General features: G+C 44.5%; 1 protein-coding gene across 22 annotated transcripts in view; it reads right to left on the bottom strand.

The window, feature by feature from the left end:
• The window catches only part of MAPK8IP3 (mitogen-activated protein kinase 8 interacting protein 3), a 70,469-nt gene that overhangs the window by 3,053 nt on the left and 50,362 nt on the right, over positions 1 to 17,054 (bottom strand). For all 22 annotated transcript variants that reach the window (XM_041462076.1, XM_041462074.1, XM_041462071.1 and 19 more), the window contains 17 exons: positions 16,688 to 16,744; positions 15,992 to 16,162; positions 14,130 to 14,256; positions 13,210 to 13,305; positions 11,165 to 11,326; positions 10,099 to 10,264; positions 9,462 to 9,647; positions 8,672 to 8,855; positions 7,774 to 7,893; positions 7,427 to 7,507; positions 6,667 to 6,734; positions 5,431 to 5,579; positions 4,491 to 4,662; positions 4,275 to 4,388; positions 3,010 to 3,048; positions 1,222 to 1,401; positions 829 to 972 (listed from right to left, as the gene is read on the bottom strand). In XM_041462076.1, coding sequence (XP_041318010.1) covers positions 829 to 972; positions 1,222 to 1,401; positions 3,010 to 3,048; positions 4,275 to 4,388; positions 4,491 to 4,662; positions 5,431 to 5,579; positions 6,667 to 6,734; positions 7,427 to 7,507; positions 7,774 to 7,893; positions 8,672 to 8,855; positions 9,462 to 9,647; positions 10,099 to 10,264; positions 11,165 to 11,326; positions 13,210 to 13,305; positions 14,130 to 14,256; positions 15,992 to 16,162; positions 16,688 to 16,744 — 2,216 coding nt within the window. The remainder of the gene's footprint in view (positions 1 to 828; positions 973 to 1,221; positions 1,402 to 3,009; positions 3,049 to 4,274; positions 4,389 to 4,490; positions 4,663 to 5,430; positions 5,580 to 6,666; positions 6,735 to 7,426; positions 7,508 to 7,773; positions 7,894 to 8,671; positions 8,856 to 9,461; positions 9,648 to 10,098; positions 10,265 to 11,164; positions 11,327 to 13,209; positions 13,306 to 14,129; positions 14,257 to 15,991; positions 16,163 to 16,687; positions 16,745 to 17,054) is intronic.

Genomic DNA, 17,054 nt, shown 5'->3' with positions numbered 1-17,054 from the left:
GCATGGACAGGACAAACTAGCTCCAGCAGCAACAAAAACTACCCTTCCTTTCAGGGAAGCTGATTTTTACATACAGAGCACCCTCAGCAGCATGGGTAATCACAGCAGGGCAGCAATGTTTGGACCCAGTGGCACAGATGCATTTGTTCTTTCCAAAGCCATTCATACTGATGCTATTTTATGATAGTTTTAATATATTTGTAGTTTGCTAATGCATGGCTGTAGCTCCCAGTACTTTTCCTACCCTTTTCCCCTACATTTTAGAACAGTAAGCTAACTTTCTAACATATTCCTGAAATACTTTTTAGTCTTGCCTCTTTAATCAACCAAGGACATCTTGCTTTTTACCATGCATCATAGACTTAATAAATGTGGGGCAAAGCTCTTGGACCGACTCCAGTGGGGCAGAACCTGGGCAAAATTACCTAACCAACTGCTCTTCTAATTGGACAGTATTTGTTAAATATGCTAATTTGTTTAACTTACAAAAGTGTAGAAGTCCTGAATCATGTGTGTATATTGCACCTGGAGGCCTCCAGTTAAAGACCTTCTTTTATATTGCTTCCTATATTAACATAATCTCAGAACTGTGTTGTTTTGTTCCCGATTTTGTAGGTGTCACTTCAGCCGTGTGATACTGCAGCCACAGGGCACAGGTTGACAGCCTTGTGCTGTGCAAGAAACATCCTTATTTGCCCTCACAGCCAGATGAAGGAGAAGCAATGTGGGGCTTTTCTGCTTTGGTTCTCCACAACAGTAATGCCTCACTCCATGACCACAGCTATGCACCCACTACCTTTCCAGATGCCTCCCACCAAGGGGACTTACCAATCCGGAAATCGATATACCCTTCTCCTCCACTCAGCACCAGAACGTTCTTTAGCTTCTGACCCTCCGTCTCAGTGGCTGCTGTGCTGGGGTTCTCCGAAGGGCTGTCCAACACACTCCCATTGAGGGTCGCAAGGACATTGCCTAGGAGAGGACAGAGGTGCTGTCAGTGCCTCTGCTAGCCCACACACAGTTCACATGCACACAAACACATTTTGCAGACCAATTCTTTCTGCTAGTTAAATCTGGCAGTCACTCCAGTATAAATAGAGATGTGTGAACCACAGGAAATGTCAGCAATGGCCTGGACCCTCATCTGCTGCAGACCAGCTCCAGCCCCTGCTACAAAAGGGATGGAGGGACAAGCTCCTGCTGAGGGAGAGCTGTGCTTACCTGGCACAGAGACGAAAAACTTGACAGCATCACGGTGGCCATGGAAGCAGAGTTGTGCCTGAGCCATTGAGCAGTAGGGAATGAAGCTGCTGGCAGATTTGTCACTGTTGTCATCACCATACACGTGGATGACCCCACCAGAGCGACTGCCCTCTCCAGAGGTTGGTGAAGTTTTGTTGGCTGAAGACAGAGCAAGAACACCATCAATGATAGCTTTGAGTCCCCTTTACAGAAGGGACTCAATCAGAGAGAAAACTCATGAGCTGTGAAGGTAAACCTTTAAAGTTGCAGGTCTCTTTTAAGGTCTTTTATGAATGATGTGATGGAGGAGACCACAGCAGATTACACAGTCGCTCTATTTTAGCCTGGGAACAAGCTAGACTGGTGTCACCAGCAGTGATCCTGTCCAGCCTCCAGAAATAAGCCAGTGTCCTAGGATCAACCTTGGTCTTTTGTAGCTGGCAGGGTACCCAAAGTGTCCACTGTCCCCAGAAGGCAGCTGGAGGACAGCTACTGCTCTGGATTAGTGACGTTGCTCAACTTTCAAGTCAAGTCCTTTGCTCATGCCCAGTAATGAGCACACATACTGCTGACAGCAGTCTCTGGGTCTGGTGAAGCCTCTCAGCCCACGCAGAGCCATTACAGCAGTGGATGTCCTTCCTCATTTCTTGATTTTACCATGACACCAGATTGTCAGCTACTCCAGCAATGAACATCTTTCAGATGCTCACCATCCACAGCTTCCAAGGAGGGCTCAGGGCCCTGTATCCTTCATGACCAGGCTCCGAGAATGTGACAATTTCCACTAACCACACAACAGAGACCAGTGCTCTCAGCTCAGGGTGGGAAATGCTTTCCTTCTGCATGCACCCACATCAGTACAACAGGAACAATATTAAACTAGGCAGCTTTCACTTTTCTGTGAAAAAGTGAATTCATTAATTACCTGTAGTTCTGTGAATTCATTAATTATCTGTAGTTCTGTGTTTTAACTCTGGGTGAATTTCAGTTACGTGACTTGCACAAAAGACTTCTCCCTATCAGGCTCAAGACAGGACAGTGGGACAAATACAAATACTTTGATGGAGCAATGAGAGTCAATGTGTGTACAGTATCTGGCTTTTTTCTGCAACTAATATCAGATGCTTTAAAAGGAGGAGACACGTATTGATAATGCATCTGGACAGCCACGTGAATGTCTCTGAGTGAGAAAAAAGCCCCTTTAATTTCTGACCCTGGAAAGGCAGGAATTTGAACTGAGATCCTGCCTTAACTGGCACAAACCTAAACAATTCTTCATGCTTATCAAGTCCCCTTCGGTTCAACGTCTTGTTTGATAACTTACAGCTGACAGGCGCCATAGCACCACCTGCCATTGGCCTGAAACTGATGAACGAAGCATCACTGGAAAACAAAGGATGACCAAGGGAGACCTTGGAATAACACTCTACTCCTGGTTCCTGCTTCTGACTGAATGAACCTTTCCTGTCCCCATCTCAAACTGGTCTACCACAGTAAGGGAACCACTGTTGAAGAATAATTATCCTTAACACAAAAAACCAGAAGGATCAACAATGAGATGGAAAACATTGTTTACAGCTGTGGGAAATTAGGGTATTTACATGACTGTCTCTGGTTGCTTTTCTCTAATGCAACTTAAAGCAAAAGAGTGATAAGGAAAAATGGATGGAGAGAAGTTGAATGGCAGAATGGAAGGTGGGAGAATGACTACACAGGGAGACGGGTGCAAAAGGAATGACAGCTGTGGAGGGGAGGCAATGGACTTACCCCGGAGCCCAAGGAGTTGGCCGCGGTGGAGGACTACAGCTAGGCACAGGCAGGGAGTGGGAACACAGAGGAGCATGGGAAGTGACGGGTAGGATGGGAGAGAAGAAAAAGGCGGTTACTAGGAGATAATTTGAGGGCAACAAAAATAGTATAAAGCCTAGAGAAACCACCACAGAAGCTCCTATTAGTTCATACTAACACTGTTCTTGCTCACTTTGCTCTTACCATACAGGGACAGACGTGGTATCTGAGGTACCACGGGAGAGGGACCAAGTCACCAGGATCCACTGCTACATTTTTAGTGAGATTTTCTTGCTTACCACATTTTTTACAGGAACACACAAAGATAAAGCAATTGGTTTACAGCAGGGAAAAAGTTTAACTCAGAACAAGGACAGCAGAATGGGCTTCAAAAGGAACTCAGAAACAGGACCAAAATTGCAATGACCAAAATGCATGAACAGGACTGTGTCACTGCCCTCCTGGTGTTAACCCCAGGCACATCCAACTTCATTGCCCTCAGAGGAGACCATCCCAAGCCTGACTTCCAGGAAGATTACTAGAGGTTTCCTCTTTTTACACGAGAGGTATTTGTTTCTCAGCTTTCCAGTGAGCATTGGTGAGAAAACACATTTGGCTGCTTTCTGTTGAAAGCAACTGCAGTCAGTCTCAAAATCCTACTTCCCCATAGTGATCTGGATAAGACCTTCAAAATAAAATGCTGACAGGCAGGTTCAGAACAGGAGTAGTAAGAGCTTCAACTAAACTTTCAGCTCCAGAGATTCACCTATTTACTCTTACTGCTGGGTCCCCTCAGCAGGCTAGATTTGGCATAGGATACCTATTTCTACCTGACTGATAAATTTGAGCTCCAATCTGAGTAAATGGAGCTTTTCTAAGCTCAGTTTTTGGAAAATACTGCTACAGAGAAACTTAGATGACTAGGCCAAAGTGGAATTTCCAAGGAGATCTTCCTGGTGACTTCTCATCCCATGACCTCCTTTTGGAGACTCAGTACAATTCCCAAAGCTTTGTTTCTCCTGTTTCACAGTAGCTACAGAATCAGTTCACATCACTCTGCTCTATCAAGGTCCAGGGCTGCTCATATCCTGGGCTCTCCTCCCTGAAATGGCTACGATTAAAGGGTGTCAAATGTCAGGAAAGCATCAGCCTGGCTGAACCACCTGCCATGCTGCACAAATAACACCTAAAAGCTTCCTTTCTTTAGGAGAGACACAGGAATACTTTGAATAAATGTCACTTACTCTCAGTCAGGGGAATGGAGATGACAACACCGTTCCCAGTGCCCACCCAAAGGCGGTTGCCAGCAATGAGTAAGGCTGTGATCCGCACAAAGGAGAAGCCCAGCTTTCCAGTGCCTAGGAAGCATGAGAATGAGAGTTGGGCAGTCAGTGATGACTTTGGGCAAGGTCTGCTTTGGGCAAATTCTGCCTTGAGCTCAGTAAGCAACAGACCCTCACCTAGCATCTTGCTGACGTAAGGCTCAATGTCGACATCCTGCAGATGCTGATGGCTGTGAGCATGGTAGAGCCTCAGTGTGGAGTCCAGGCGGATGGAAACCCACACGCCATCTCCAATCCATGCCAGCTGTCGCACCTGGCTCTCCCGACGAGGATGGGCATCAAAGGATTTCTAAAATACCAATGTGAATTCACAGAAGTTTTGCCATTATCTATACTCCACATATACATATACTCCATTTTCAACTGAGATCACTTGTTTGGGTTCCAAAGATCTTGGAGAAGCTGTGTTAATGTCAGCTGATCTCAGCAGTTCATTACTGTACACAAAAAAATCCTTTGCTTGAGCAGCTGTCTGGCAGCTTTGCAGAGCTGATGGTCAGCAGCAAAAACATTTAGACACCAAAAGCTTTCAATGTACTTGAGAGAAAAGGAAAACACACAACTCCAGGATAAATTCCAAAGATCAAACTGCTTTGGCTCACTAATGTGAACTTCAGATCCAGCACTTCTTCTCTCCTCAATCAGAATTATTGCAAGCACTCTCAGATTTGTATCAAGACCACTGTACTGATTTCCACCCAAAAGGCTCTAAACATTGTTTTCTCTTAATGGGATCCCGGGGGTTTGCTAACTGTACTGTTCCTTTGTGCCATAATGCGTAAAGATGGAGAAGCCTCAGATTACATGTGAGGAACCACTGTAAAACAAACACCTATGTTTGGACAGTACATGGCCCCACAGACTCCCTAGTAAAGGCAAAGAAAATTGTCAGTTTAGACTTACTGATAGAATTATGCTCTGCAAAGGGAGGAAGGAACAAATAACCCATGGCAGATTTGATCATAATATGACCCAGACTGACAATCTTGGTCAAGAGCTGTTAGGAATAAATACAACACCAGTGTGTGCACGCATAGACACGTATGTGCTCTCTTACCTCAATCTGCATTGTCTTCGGCTGGATAACATGGATTTTGTTCTTGTAGCCACACCAGACTCTATCATAGACCACAGCCATGCAACGGATGGAGTGGTGAGTGTGGCCAAGATCCATCAGGTGGTAATTACTGAGATCCCACTGACCATCTGAGTTAAAAAAACAAGTGTGGAAAGATGCATCTTCTCCATGACATGTGAGCATACAACAGCATCCTCTACCTTTCTATGTATATCTTGGTATACAGGCTTAGCTGATACTCAAATGCTCCGTTTGCTTAGGTGTGTGACCTTCCTATGACTCCTGCTTCGGGCACAGACTTACACTTATGAAACATGTAACAATAAAGTTTAGTTTGATGTCCACCAGCTCTGAAATCAGGCCAATTTAAACATCCTTTATTGCAATGAAGTGAACAGGCTTCTCTAACAAGTACAACAAAAACAGTGAGAGAAGAGGGGAGACAGCTGAACAAGACTACACAGAAACTTAAAAGGAAATGGGCCATACAGTCCTTGTGGTGAGGCTTCCTCACATCACAGTCCTACAACATAATTCCCCCAAAGTGTTAAATCCAGGAAAAGTAATCAGATCTCCCTTCTCTCACTCTTATTTTTAATAACCAGGCAGATATTTTGTCCTTCACAGACAGGAAGCCTCTATGTCATTAACCTTTATCATATTTCTGATGGGAACAATTTTGATGTGTCAATGGTCAGGCTTAAGCTCATGACAAAGACTGAATCGAAATTTGAATTGCACAAGCCCTATATTTCTGCTTGCTGAATGAACTGCTACCCAATGAATAACTACGTTCTTTATATGCCAACATTAGTCATAGTTGATAGCAAATACCCATGTGCTGTCAGATGTGAACATAGCTAAGACTGCTCAAGCCATAGGGAAACAAAACTCACAGCAGTGAAGAGGACCAGAAATTGAATTTACTAAGTGTACCTCAAACAACTTCACAGCATATGTACTCCTAAAAGTGTAACATTTACTCCACATGTACTACACAGTACATACACACATTTTTGTTCAGAAAAGCTCAAGAAGTGGTGTTAAGAGTACACCTGAGATGGTTTAGGATAGTGATGATGGGTATAATAGCCATGTGTTTTAACTCCATGTTTGCAATCCCAGCAGCCAGCAACTTTCTCACCTTGGAAGAGCATTTAATCCACTGCTACACTTTCAGACAAATTTTGTTTTCGCTATTACATTGATTCTTACCTTCTCCCCGATGGAATATGGCTAGTGTTCCATCTGCCAGAGCAACCAGGACCCTCCCTTTCACATGCCTGAAGTAACAGAATAGTAAATACATTAAAAATGCAGTAGAAATGAGGGACTCAAAAACTCTTCCTGCCATCCATACACACCATCTTTACACAGTCTCCAGAATTCCCAGTCAGTTTAGCACTGCAGGAACATGCTGCAAGAGGTCACACCTCTTACCTTCACTGCAGTAAGATTATCACATCTGTGAGTTTTCTGTTGAGGGAATTCTTCTCCTTCACAATACAAACACTATCAATTTCAACAAGTTCCCCCTGATTTACCCCTCAGTGAAATTTTGCCTTTCTCCTCCCCACTTACTTCCCCCTGGTATTGCTAGACATGCATTCACTGAATCAGGTCAGGACCACAACTGAGCAGAAAAATGGGTTGGTATGAAGCTTTCCCATTACAAAAACCTTGGGAAACTTCTCTCACAAAACAATGCAATCAGGAAAGCAAAGAAAAAGTTGTGGCTGCCACATCCTTGGAAGTGTTCAAGACTGGGAATATGGATGGGGCCTGGAGCAACCTGGTCTAGTGGAAGGTATACTTGCTCATGGCAGGGAGTTGAAACAAGAGGATCTTTAAGGTCTATTCCAACCCAAACCACTCTGTGATTCTGTAAGTCTACAACCAAGACTGCTAACCCTCTCTAAAGCATCACTCAGGCCCCAAAACCTTCTCCTTCAGGTCCCTTACAACACACACTTACACCAGGCTCAGCACAGAGTCCTTCAGCTTTATTGAGTGCAGACACTTCTTCCAGTTGGACACAGCCGAGTGCACGTAAAGCCTGTGAGAGAGGACAAATTGGGGAGGGTTAGCAGCAGAGCCCCACACCTTCAGCCTGCCCAGGTTTGAGTCTTCCCTTCTGGTAGGAAAGGTGGAGGTAAGGTAAGAAAGTGATGTTAAATCCCTGAGACTATGGTGAGCTGAGCAATGAAATGAGGAATGGAAACCTTCTCCAGAAACAAGCAGTGAACAAAAGGTGTGTGGACTTGAAAAAGAGAGCACAGAGCAGGGAGGTGACAGAGATATGCCATCCCAAGGGGGACACACCAGCCGTTCTGAGCTCCCAGCCACATGGTGGGGGCGGCACTGGTGCAGGTCCCAGCATCCCTGGTTGACTCCTGATCTGGCAGTGTTGTGCTGGGCTCCATCTTCAGTTGCCCATTCTCCCTGAAGGGGCAAAAGAACAGTGTTAGAAATTTAGCAGCAGCAGTGCACAGAATGCCCACCTAGGCCCACAACTTGGCACTCACAGACAGGTATGGGCCCTTGAAGACACAAATCGCTTCCTTCTCTTTGGTAGTTTTCAACTGCAAATCTGCAATTTACAGTATTTCCTTTCTCCTCTCCTTACAAACAACAAGTACTTCAAATCTACAGACCCTGACTGAGTTTAGCAAGACTATTACACTAACAATATTTTCTCTGTTTATCTGCAGCTTCAACAGAAGCAACTCAGAACATCAGCATTCAGGAACAATCTGCATCCAAGACTTCCACCCTGTTCTTCAGGCCATCACATCAGCTTTGTTTGTCTTAAGCTTTTGGAGTGGTGAATATGCTTTCTTGGTTACTTTTACAGCACATCAGAGGTACTACTAGAATAAATCAATCATCATTTCTACACACATATCAGTAAGCTCCTTCAGTAAGAACATGAAGTGTACACATACTTTGGGAGATCTGCCTTAACCACAGGTCTAAGTGCACAGTGAGAGGTCAAATATTTGCATTTTAACAGCTGACCCAGCCAGTAGCAGGCTGAGCCATGTCCATTTTCATTACATTTTTTTTCCTTCCCTGTTATCCCACCTGTAAAATTGCTTGGGCACAAAACTGATAGAAGTCTGAACTTTATCAGAAGATCAGGCTGCTTCTCTTATCACAAAGCTTATGAAAACGGATCAGTAATAGAACAGAACCATTACTCTGACCCCAGCTCACCTACCCATTCTGCCTGGGTGCCTGGGCTGGGATAGGGTCTGTGAACACATGCTCGGTGAGGGGCCCAGGCCGGGCCTGTGTCAGCTCTGCCTCGCTGGCACTGCTTTCCGGTACCTCTGTAGCCTCTGTTGCCTCCTCAGTAGACTGAGATTGGTTGATCTTTCCATTGCAGACAGGAGCCACCTCACCTGAAGGACAATGAACAATGTGAGACATGCTGAAGAATCAGTCGGTGAGTTAACTATATAGATATCAGGCTGTCAATTCTTTATCTTTCCTTGCCAAACTCAATCAAGCCCTGAGCCTGTGCCACAGACACAGCAGCTCATCAGGTATCTTCTGCCTGGATGGGAAACAGACACTACTTTAAAGTGAAGCATAATCTGTGACTAGCATAGCACAGCATTGGAAGGGCTCCAACGCTGTCACTACAGTATGGAGTCAGCAAGGGCAGCAGTATGATTTGCATGGGAGCTTAATTGGCTTCCCAACACTCAGGGAACAAAGCAATCAGAACAGCAGCACCGGTAGAAGGGCAAACATCTCACATACCCAAAATACTCTGCTGTATGACTCCTGCAACCAAGCTGCAGCATGTGAATCAGAGAAGAAAGGAGGGCTCTAAGAAGAAATGTACCAAAAGGGCCTTTGGTAGTCCTGCATCGTAGTAACAAAATTCTGAGGGCCTCTGAAGTGCTTAACTTGGGGACAAGAGAATGTGGCTGTAACACCATGAGCTCGGACAGGATTAGCTGTAATTGATATGTCACTAAGTTTTACATCCCAAAACTTACTCTGTCCCTTGTCCAGAACAGGTGTGTCCCCACGCGAGGAACAGTTGCTTCGTGGCACATTGCAGCGGGTTGCACAGCCCACCAGCGTGATCCCTGCCAAGACACCATCTGCTCCAGCTGACTCTTCGGGGTTCATATCCCCCTCCAGGAAGATCTCGCCTGGGGGATAGTCACTCTCACTGGCCGCTGAAGGCAAAGAACAGGTTCTCATGTAAATCAAGCAATCGCGGCTAAATTAATGTACTCCTGAGATCACCCTAATGATGGGAGATTCTGATCCTTCAGGGTTCACCACTCTGGGGAAGCACCACACCATCCATCAGCAGTCTGATCCACTGCAGATCCCCTCATCCCTAGTATCAGTATTCAATGCAGGTACAGAGCCCTTCCATGCCCGACAAAGCTCACTCCTGCTTCCAAAAAACACTTGTTGTGTACCAAAGGAAAGACTAACTGAACACTGAACAGGGAGGGATCTCCACAGAAAGGTCCTACAGGAAGGCAAGATCTGGGTTATGATTTTGGGGAACAATTACAGAACACAACACAGCCCAGGGGTTAGCTCCCAAGTGAGGATGTCTATTACTCCTCAGTGGGGCAGGTGACCTGTGCAGACTCCAGCCTGGGCTGCACTCACCAGGAATGCTGGAGATGCAGAGCACATGAGCGTTGCAGACAGTGAATTGGTCCACCACTGTGCCAGGCTGGTTGGCATCAATTATCACGACTTTACTGGTTGACAGCGTGCTAGTGAGGATCCAGACACGGCTGGATGTGGCATCCATCTCATGGAGCTCCTTTGCCTTTGGGAAAGCAGACACACATAGGCATGATCAGCCCATTTCTCTTGGATCAACCTGAGCTTAACAGTGCTTGGCAACACTTACACATGGTGTAATTTATTTTAAATTATATATTCTATTCTACAATAGAAGAAACTTGTCTTTTTTATATTGTTGTCTAATCAGTTATATTTTTATTTTTATGAATTTGATTCCATTCATGTTACTGCACTAGTATCTAGAGCACTGGCCTGAGTTCTTAGGGCAAAAGCAATGTGGCCACTAATTTTTCTGTTGAGACCATCTGACAGATGTATCACTGAATATTCAGTCATCCAGAATGCTGTGAGTCTGGGATGCACCCAACTGATCAGCTTAAGCAAGCTGGTCTCGGGAGAGTATAAGGCAGCAGTATAAGACAGGTGTGGAGAAAAACCCTACAAACCAGACAGTGTAAAAATATTGTATTATTATCTGCAAATTATGATTTGGTTCTTTAAACAGAAAAAAAAAAAAAAACAAAAAAAAATCACTTAAGACTACCAAAAACCAGAACTGGGTTAAATCTCAAGAGGCCCAAATGGACTCACAGACTGTGTTAACAAAGCTTTGCCTGAATGTATTTATTAATTTACAATGATGAGTGCTATAAAATCTTCCCAGCAACTTCAATCAAGCATTTAACTGCCCTTATTATTAGGATTTTATTCAAAATTCCAAACATTTCAAAAGTGGAAGTTGGAAAACTTTATACTGGATGATTTGTCCCAAATCACACCAAAAGTCAAGAGAAGAGCCAGCACAGTCCCACAAGTACAAGAGCATTTTATGGCATAGTACAAAGATACTGAGAGAGGGGGTATGGTAGGGATGAAATGAGAAAAAACATCAGTGGGAAAAAAATCCACTTTATTTTCTGACCTTTTTTTTCTCAGGAGATGTATGGTTACTTTTGTTGTTCTCGCCTTCCACTTCCCTGTCACAAGTGAGAGGATCATGCCCAGGATCTAGCTTCAGCCCATTCCCAGGCTCCTGTTCCAAAGGTCTCCATCCTGACAGATTTACTCCAGCTGCACACCACAGCTAAGAAACAGAAGTGTTGCAGTGTGACTTCATGGTTTACCCCAGAACCCTGAGTTTCTCCCCTAAAGGTTCCCTCCCAGGTCTGTCAATCATCCTTCCTTTCCCCACCCTGACCCCTGCCAAGCACTGTCTGTCAATCCTGGAATTCCAGAAGGGTGTCGAGTGACTGGGAAGATTCAAAAGATGCCCTCTACCCCCGGGGAGGCATTGGGCCATCCAGGTGTCCTTTGTCCCTTGAGACCTCCTCTCCCATACCTGCTTGGTGGGCTCCCTATCCCTTCCCTCCTCCCCTGCCCCAGGTAAAAGGATGAGCATCCACACGGTCCGAGCAACCACACGGTCCGGGAGTTCTGTTGGAGGGGTTGCTGGATTCAGAGGCCTGTGGGCCAGAATAAAAGCTCTGGATTAAAACCCTCCATCAGAACCGATTCCTTTCCTTCACTACCACCTTAAAGCTCCTCTGGCACAGGGAAACCTGAGGAGCGACCCTCTACGAAAGGAAGCTCCATCTCACTGCCACCGGAGCCCCAGCAGGTCTGGACTTCTCTCCACGCACCCAGCTGCAACACCCAGCTAGCCAAGTGTCTCTGGGGTGAAGCACCACAGTTGCCACTATTTGGTTTAGTCACAGGGGCTAGATAAGCCAAGGTAAGTCCCGTCCACAACACTGGTAATACCAATACAGAAGCAGGAATCTGAACTAAGAATTCTGCAGGTTCCGTGGTCTCTTGAATTTAGGCACCTTTGTGGAGAACTGTCAAATGCCAAACATCTAAACATTTAGTTGGAAACACCAGATCTTGATGATTTCTACTAGAAGACATCCAGATTGATAGAGGTAAGGCAGAGGATCTCTACTCAGCAACATCACTGCTTTTTAGTCACTGCAGCAACGCAAGCCAGGACATGACAGATGTTTCATGTGTTCAAACTGACAGAAGACAGGTTAAATGAGACACTAGAAAGATATTCTTCCCTGTGAGGATGTGAGGCTGGTGAAGTTACCCCGAGAGAAGCCTGTGGCTACCCCATCTCTGGAAGCGTGGAAAAACAGTCTGCTGGTTTAGCTCTCAAATAAGCAGTTTTCTGAAATCAAATCCAGCTAACCTCCAATGAATTATTTCCAGGGAGCTTTTTAAGAGAATGTCTGGAAGAGGACTACAGAAATACTAGATTTATCCAAAACCTTAAAGAAAAGATGCTGCACAGAACATTATCTAAAGATCACAACTAGAACCTTCTAGAAACAACAGCATAAAAATTTTCTTACAATTTAACCATCGGGATGACTTCTAAAAATCATCTCTGAATGAAGTAATGACAAACTGACTATTTCAAAACAACCAGTTACAGCAGGTAAGTCTGCCACCTACACAGCTTATGCCCAACTGCAATTCTACTCAAAACATGCTAGTATTAATAGACATGGCTTCACAAAAATCTACTCCAGGTAATACTGGCCTGTTACCAATGAATTCTGGTCAACAGTAGAATCTAAGGAGTTATGAAATGCATTTTTACTTTCACTTGGTCATTTTCATGAATTTTTACATTAGTTTTCATTACACCCTGAGGAGTCTTAGCAAAAGCATTAGAAGCATAAAATGTTGCTGTTGTTGATGAATTGTCTCAAAAAAGCAAAAGATGTCAGGGAGCAGCAGGGGACCTAGCAACCAGAACCAGCTGGGAATTTTGTCCTGAAATACTTTTTGCTACATTCACTACAAACCACCATTCAAAAAAAAGGAAGTGGAAGATAGAATTTGGAATATATAATGTCAAAAGAATAGAGATTGTTGTAAAAATGGCAGGTTTAGTGCCCCAAATCCTTTGCTTATTTCATGTCCCCTTTCTGGACTGCATGGCAAACAGAAATAACGTACCTTCATAGTTGGATCCTTCTCTACAAGTGGGCGACAATATACAGGCACAGGGACATTTTTCATGCGAGTGTCTTCCTGACCACCATTGGGACTCAGCTAGGGGGAGAGAAGACAAAAAAGACAGTATAAAGCTGCAAACACCGGGATACGGCAAGAGAGAAAGAATCAGTGTGACAGAACCAACCACAGGTGGCTGCTGCTGAGGCTTCCTATCACATCTTGTGTGAAACAAGAGTCCTTAAGGGGAGAGGAGCAGCACACCCAAGAGACCATGTCACAGTCATCAGTGCCCCAGTGATGGCCCACAGAGACTACACATTGCTGTGCTGATAGACAGGATGCTCCCTGCAAAGAGTCAGGACACTAGCATTCCTTTCCATCCTGAAAGTTGGACTTGATGACCTTAAAAGTCTTTTCCAAACTTAATGACTCTATGGCTTGAAACCTCCAAGTCATGCTGCCAGGCTCCTCCCTTTCAGGAGGTCTCTGACCAGTTAAATGTGTCACAGGCCAACAAATGAGGCTGATGTTGTTTGATTTCGTGTTACTGATGGGAAGAAGTGGGCATAAACTACATCTGTTTTTCATACTAAATGACTGTTAAAGTTCTCAGAGGATAAATGAAATAACTAATGTTCCAGCCCAATTATAACAAAGGAAATTTATTTTTAAAAGAACTGGATTCTGGTTTAGGGTACTTTTGGTTTAGGTACTTTTCAGTTTCAGTACTTTCATGCAGAGGAATGTCCCTCCATTGACTTTGGTGGAAATATACAGAACATCATTTTGGTCTGTGCCTACGATTATCATACAAACAAAACATGCACATGGTATGTCTAAATTAAATAGTTAATGACTAAGGTCCTTAGTTAATGACTAAAGTCACCTTCCACTCAGCCTGTCCAGAGCATGGTCCCTACCTGCTTGTACTTGGCTGGGAGGCTCCAGCCACAGGCCTGCAACCGCCCATCATCGTTCCGCACATGCTCCCGGACCTGCCGGTACTGCTCTCGCTTCTGCTCACGGCGTGCCGAGGACGTGCAGTCACTGAGGAGAGAAGCACAGCATCACCCAGCTGACGGTTAAAGAGAGGAGCTGAGGGTGAAGGGAGTGTGGCCAGTATCAGGGAGGGCACACACAGCAAACCAAATCCAGCTGTGAAAAGAGATGTAGGGAGTCAGAGACAGAAAAACTCTGTTGAGAAGCAGACACAGGCAGTTCTGACCCATCACCTGAGCGATGTGGCAAGCCAAGTCATTGTCATCGCCTCTTATGATGTTCCAAGAGCCCTTCAAAAACAGGGAATAATCCTTCTCTAAAACCTAGGAGATCACACCAATTTTTGCTGAGCTGTTACAATCTACTAATCTAATGTCTCCATCAGAAAGGCATTTTCAGTTCTTTCCCTCCTCATTATAATCAACTACGGATTTTTCTGTCCCTTTTTAAGCTTTGTCTGCTGACAAGGAAAACACGCATAACTGCTGGTTCCAACATAACAACTCCAGGTTTGCACTGGCAAAGCTTAAACCAAAAATTGATGCGTGAGCTTTTAGACATGTTTTAATAGAAACAAATGCTGTTTGTCAGTTCCAGCTCTCAAAAGGTTTTTGAGGTATCATTCTGAGTTACAAACAACATCAGCTGAAAAATTTAATCCTGTAGGCAGCCCCATTATGTAAAACGCTGCTGAGAAGTACTCAGACACCCACAGCATGACTGTGAGATGTCAGCATAGAAAAAGATGGAATAAGGGCAGTGGATATCTAAAAAGTTTAAATTTACCCTTCTACATGATCCAGTGTTTTTTTAACAAATCCTTTTTATTGTAGAAGTTGTCCTACTTTACCACCACATTCTCCAAAGTCCTTCCATAAAAACACACCCCCATGTGAAACCAAACAACCTTTGCAATGGCAGAACACATTGTGAAGTCATGTAAAGCACTGAAGAGTTCTCTCCCTTCATGTCAGCGACACAAAGAATTTGGGTAAGACCGTAGTAGTGATACTCAGAGGCTCATTTTTAGCATGGTTTAAATTAAAACCAAGTACTGGAACTTTTATGTGCTGTGGAGAGAACTTTTATCTTCACTTAAACCCCTTGTCAAAAGGGTTGTGCAGACATTTCATCCCTTTGTCCTGATACTGCCATCACACTCCACCACAAAAACCCTCCTTCATTCCATCCTGGTCTTCAAATACAAGTGCAGAACTAGAGTGGGGCCACCTTGAGCTCCTGTGGTCCCTGCTGAGATGGCCTGAAAAGCCATGGATACTGTGTTTGGGAGGACAAGGTTTGCTGAACCCATCCACATAGTAACTGATGAGTGAAAGCTCAGGGAGATAAGCCTCAGAGAACAGAGACATACTATTGCCCTGTTCTTCTAAAGTTCTTGTAAGCCTTCTAACGTTTACATTTTTGTAATGGAGTTTCTCAAGCATTTTTTTCATGTAAATAGTAATTGTTTTGCATTCCGTTCTGGAAGAAGAGAGAATTGACAGACTGTTGGTTTGACCAGTGTAGCTGGAAAAGTGGCAATTTCATTCTCCAATCCACAGTCACTTTTGGAATTCTATAAATATCAAAGTCCAGAAATAAACGCACTTTTTTCACCTTAAACATCTCAGCGTGTGAGTGTTGTTCATTTCATGTCGTATTGCAACAACATACTAACATCACACAGACTGTTTCCAAAGTGGAAAATAGCTGATTTCAAGCACTGCTGTTCTTTGGGAGAGCTGCAGGGGAGCATGGCTTGGCACACAGCCCTGTAACTCACTCGTCAGGGAAGAACTCGAGGGTGCGGCTGCCGGAGGAGATCTGACACATGGTGTGGCTGCGCCGCTGGCTGAACCCCGCCGTGGTGGGAGACTTGTAGTGGATATTCACAGAGGGGTAGGTCCTCTTTGCTGGGGGAGGACTGGAGGAAGAGCTGAACAGACGGCTGAAGCTAATGACAGAAAAAGGCCAACAAGTAAGAGAAAAGGTGCCTGGGGATACAGGCACCATAGATACACAAAAGGGGAAGCAAGAGGTTGGGATCAAAGGCTGTAAGCCTGTCACAAAAACTGCTCTACTTCAAACTCAGACCCACATCCTTGGTTTGATTGGCATAAGGTGTTTTTAGCTTCCAGAAACAGGTACTTTCTGAAAACAGCCCTTTATTACAACTGACTGTGAGTGTGTCCTCCTAAACCAGGACAGAGTATGAGAGTTTCCATTCCAGGATACTCATTAACTTTTTCAGCTTGTGAAACAAAATCAATGTGCACGGTCAGATCTGATTTTAACTTCATCAAGGACAAAGGAAGCCCTTGAAGGCAAAAGGCCAACAACCCTTCTGGGGTTTGAAGGCAAAAGGGTTAAGCCAACTTCTATGTGACATTTATGTCAGAGTCTACTAAGTTGTCGTCTGAAGTAGAAATGGCAACACTCCCCGTTTTCTTAATCTTGCACGAATCACCAAAGAACTTACAACTGCCAAATGGTGGATTTCTTCTTCTCCTGCACGGATGGGTGCTCACGGGAAGCTCTATGGACAAACACAGCAGAACATAGTTAATTTCTGCATCTCTGCCAGGCATGAGGTCATTTCCATTAAGGAAGCCATGTTGAAAGTCAGAATTCATTCCAATGTGTTTCAAAAGACTCTGGGGAATGACATATGCCCTGGTCTTCAATGCAAGCACACCCAGCCACTTTAAGTATCAAGGCTAAAGTGAAAGGCAAGTAAGTGTGTTTAACGTGATTATCAACTCTCTGTGAAACTGTCTGCCACAGTCAGTGTGGGAACTACAGAACGTAGCATTAAAGTCACTTGAAGCCATAGCCTTTAGAACTCA

This window comes from Pyrgilauda ruficollis, unplaced genomic scaffold, assembly GCF_017590135.1.
Source record: "Pyrgilauda ruficollis isolate IOZ18807 unplaced genomic scaffold, ASM1759013v1 scaffold16, whole genome shotgun sequence".
In the NCBI taxonomy this organism is placed as follows: domain Eukaryota; kingdom Metazoa; phylum Chordata; class Aves; order Passeriformes; family Passeridae; genus Pyrgilauda; species Pyrgilauda ruficollis.
This window is presented reverse-complemented; position numbering and strand designations above follow the sequence as displayed.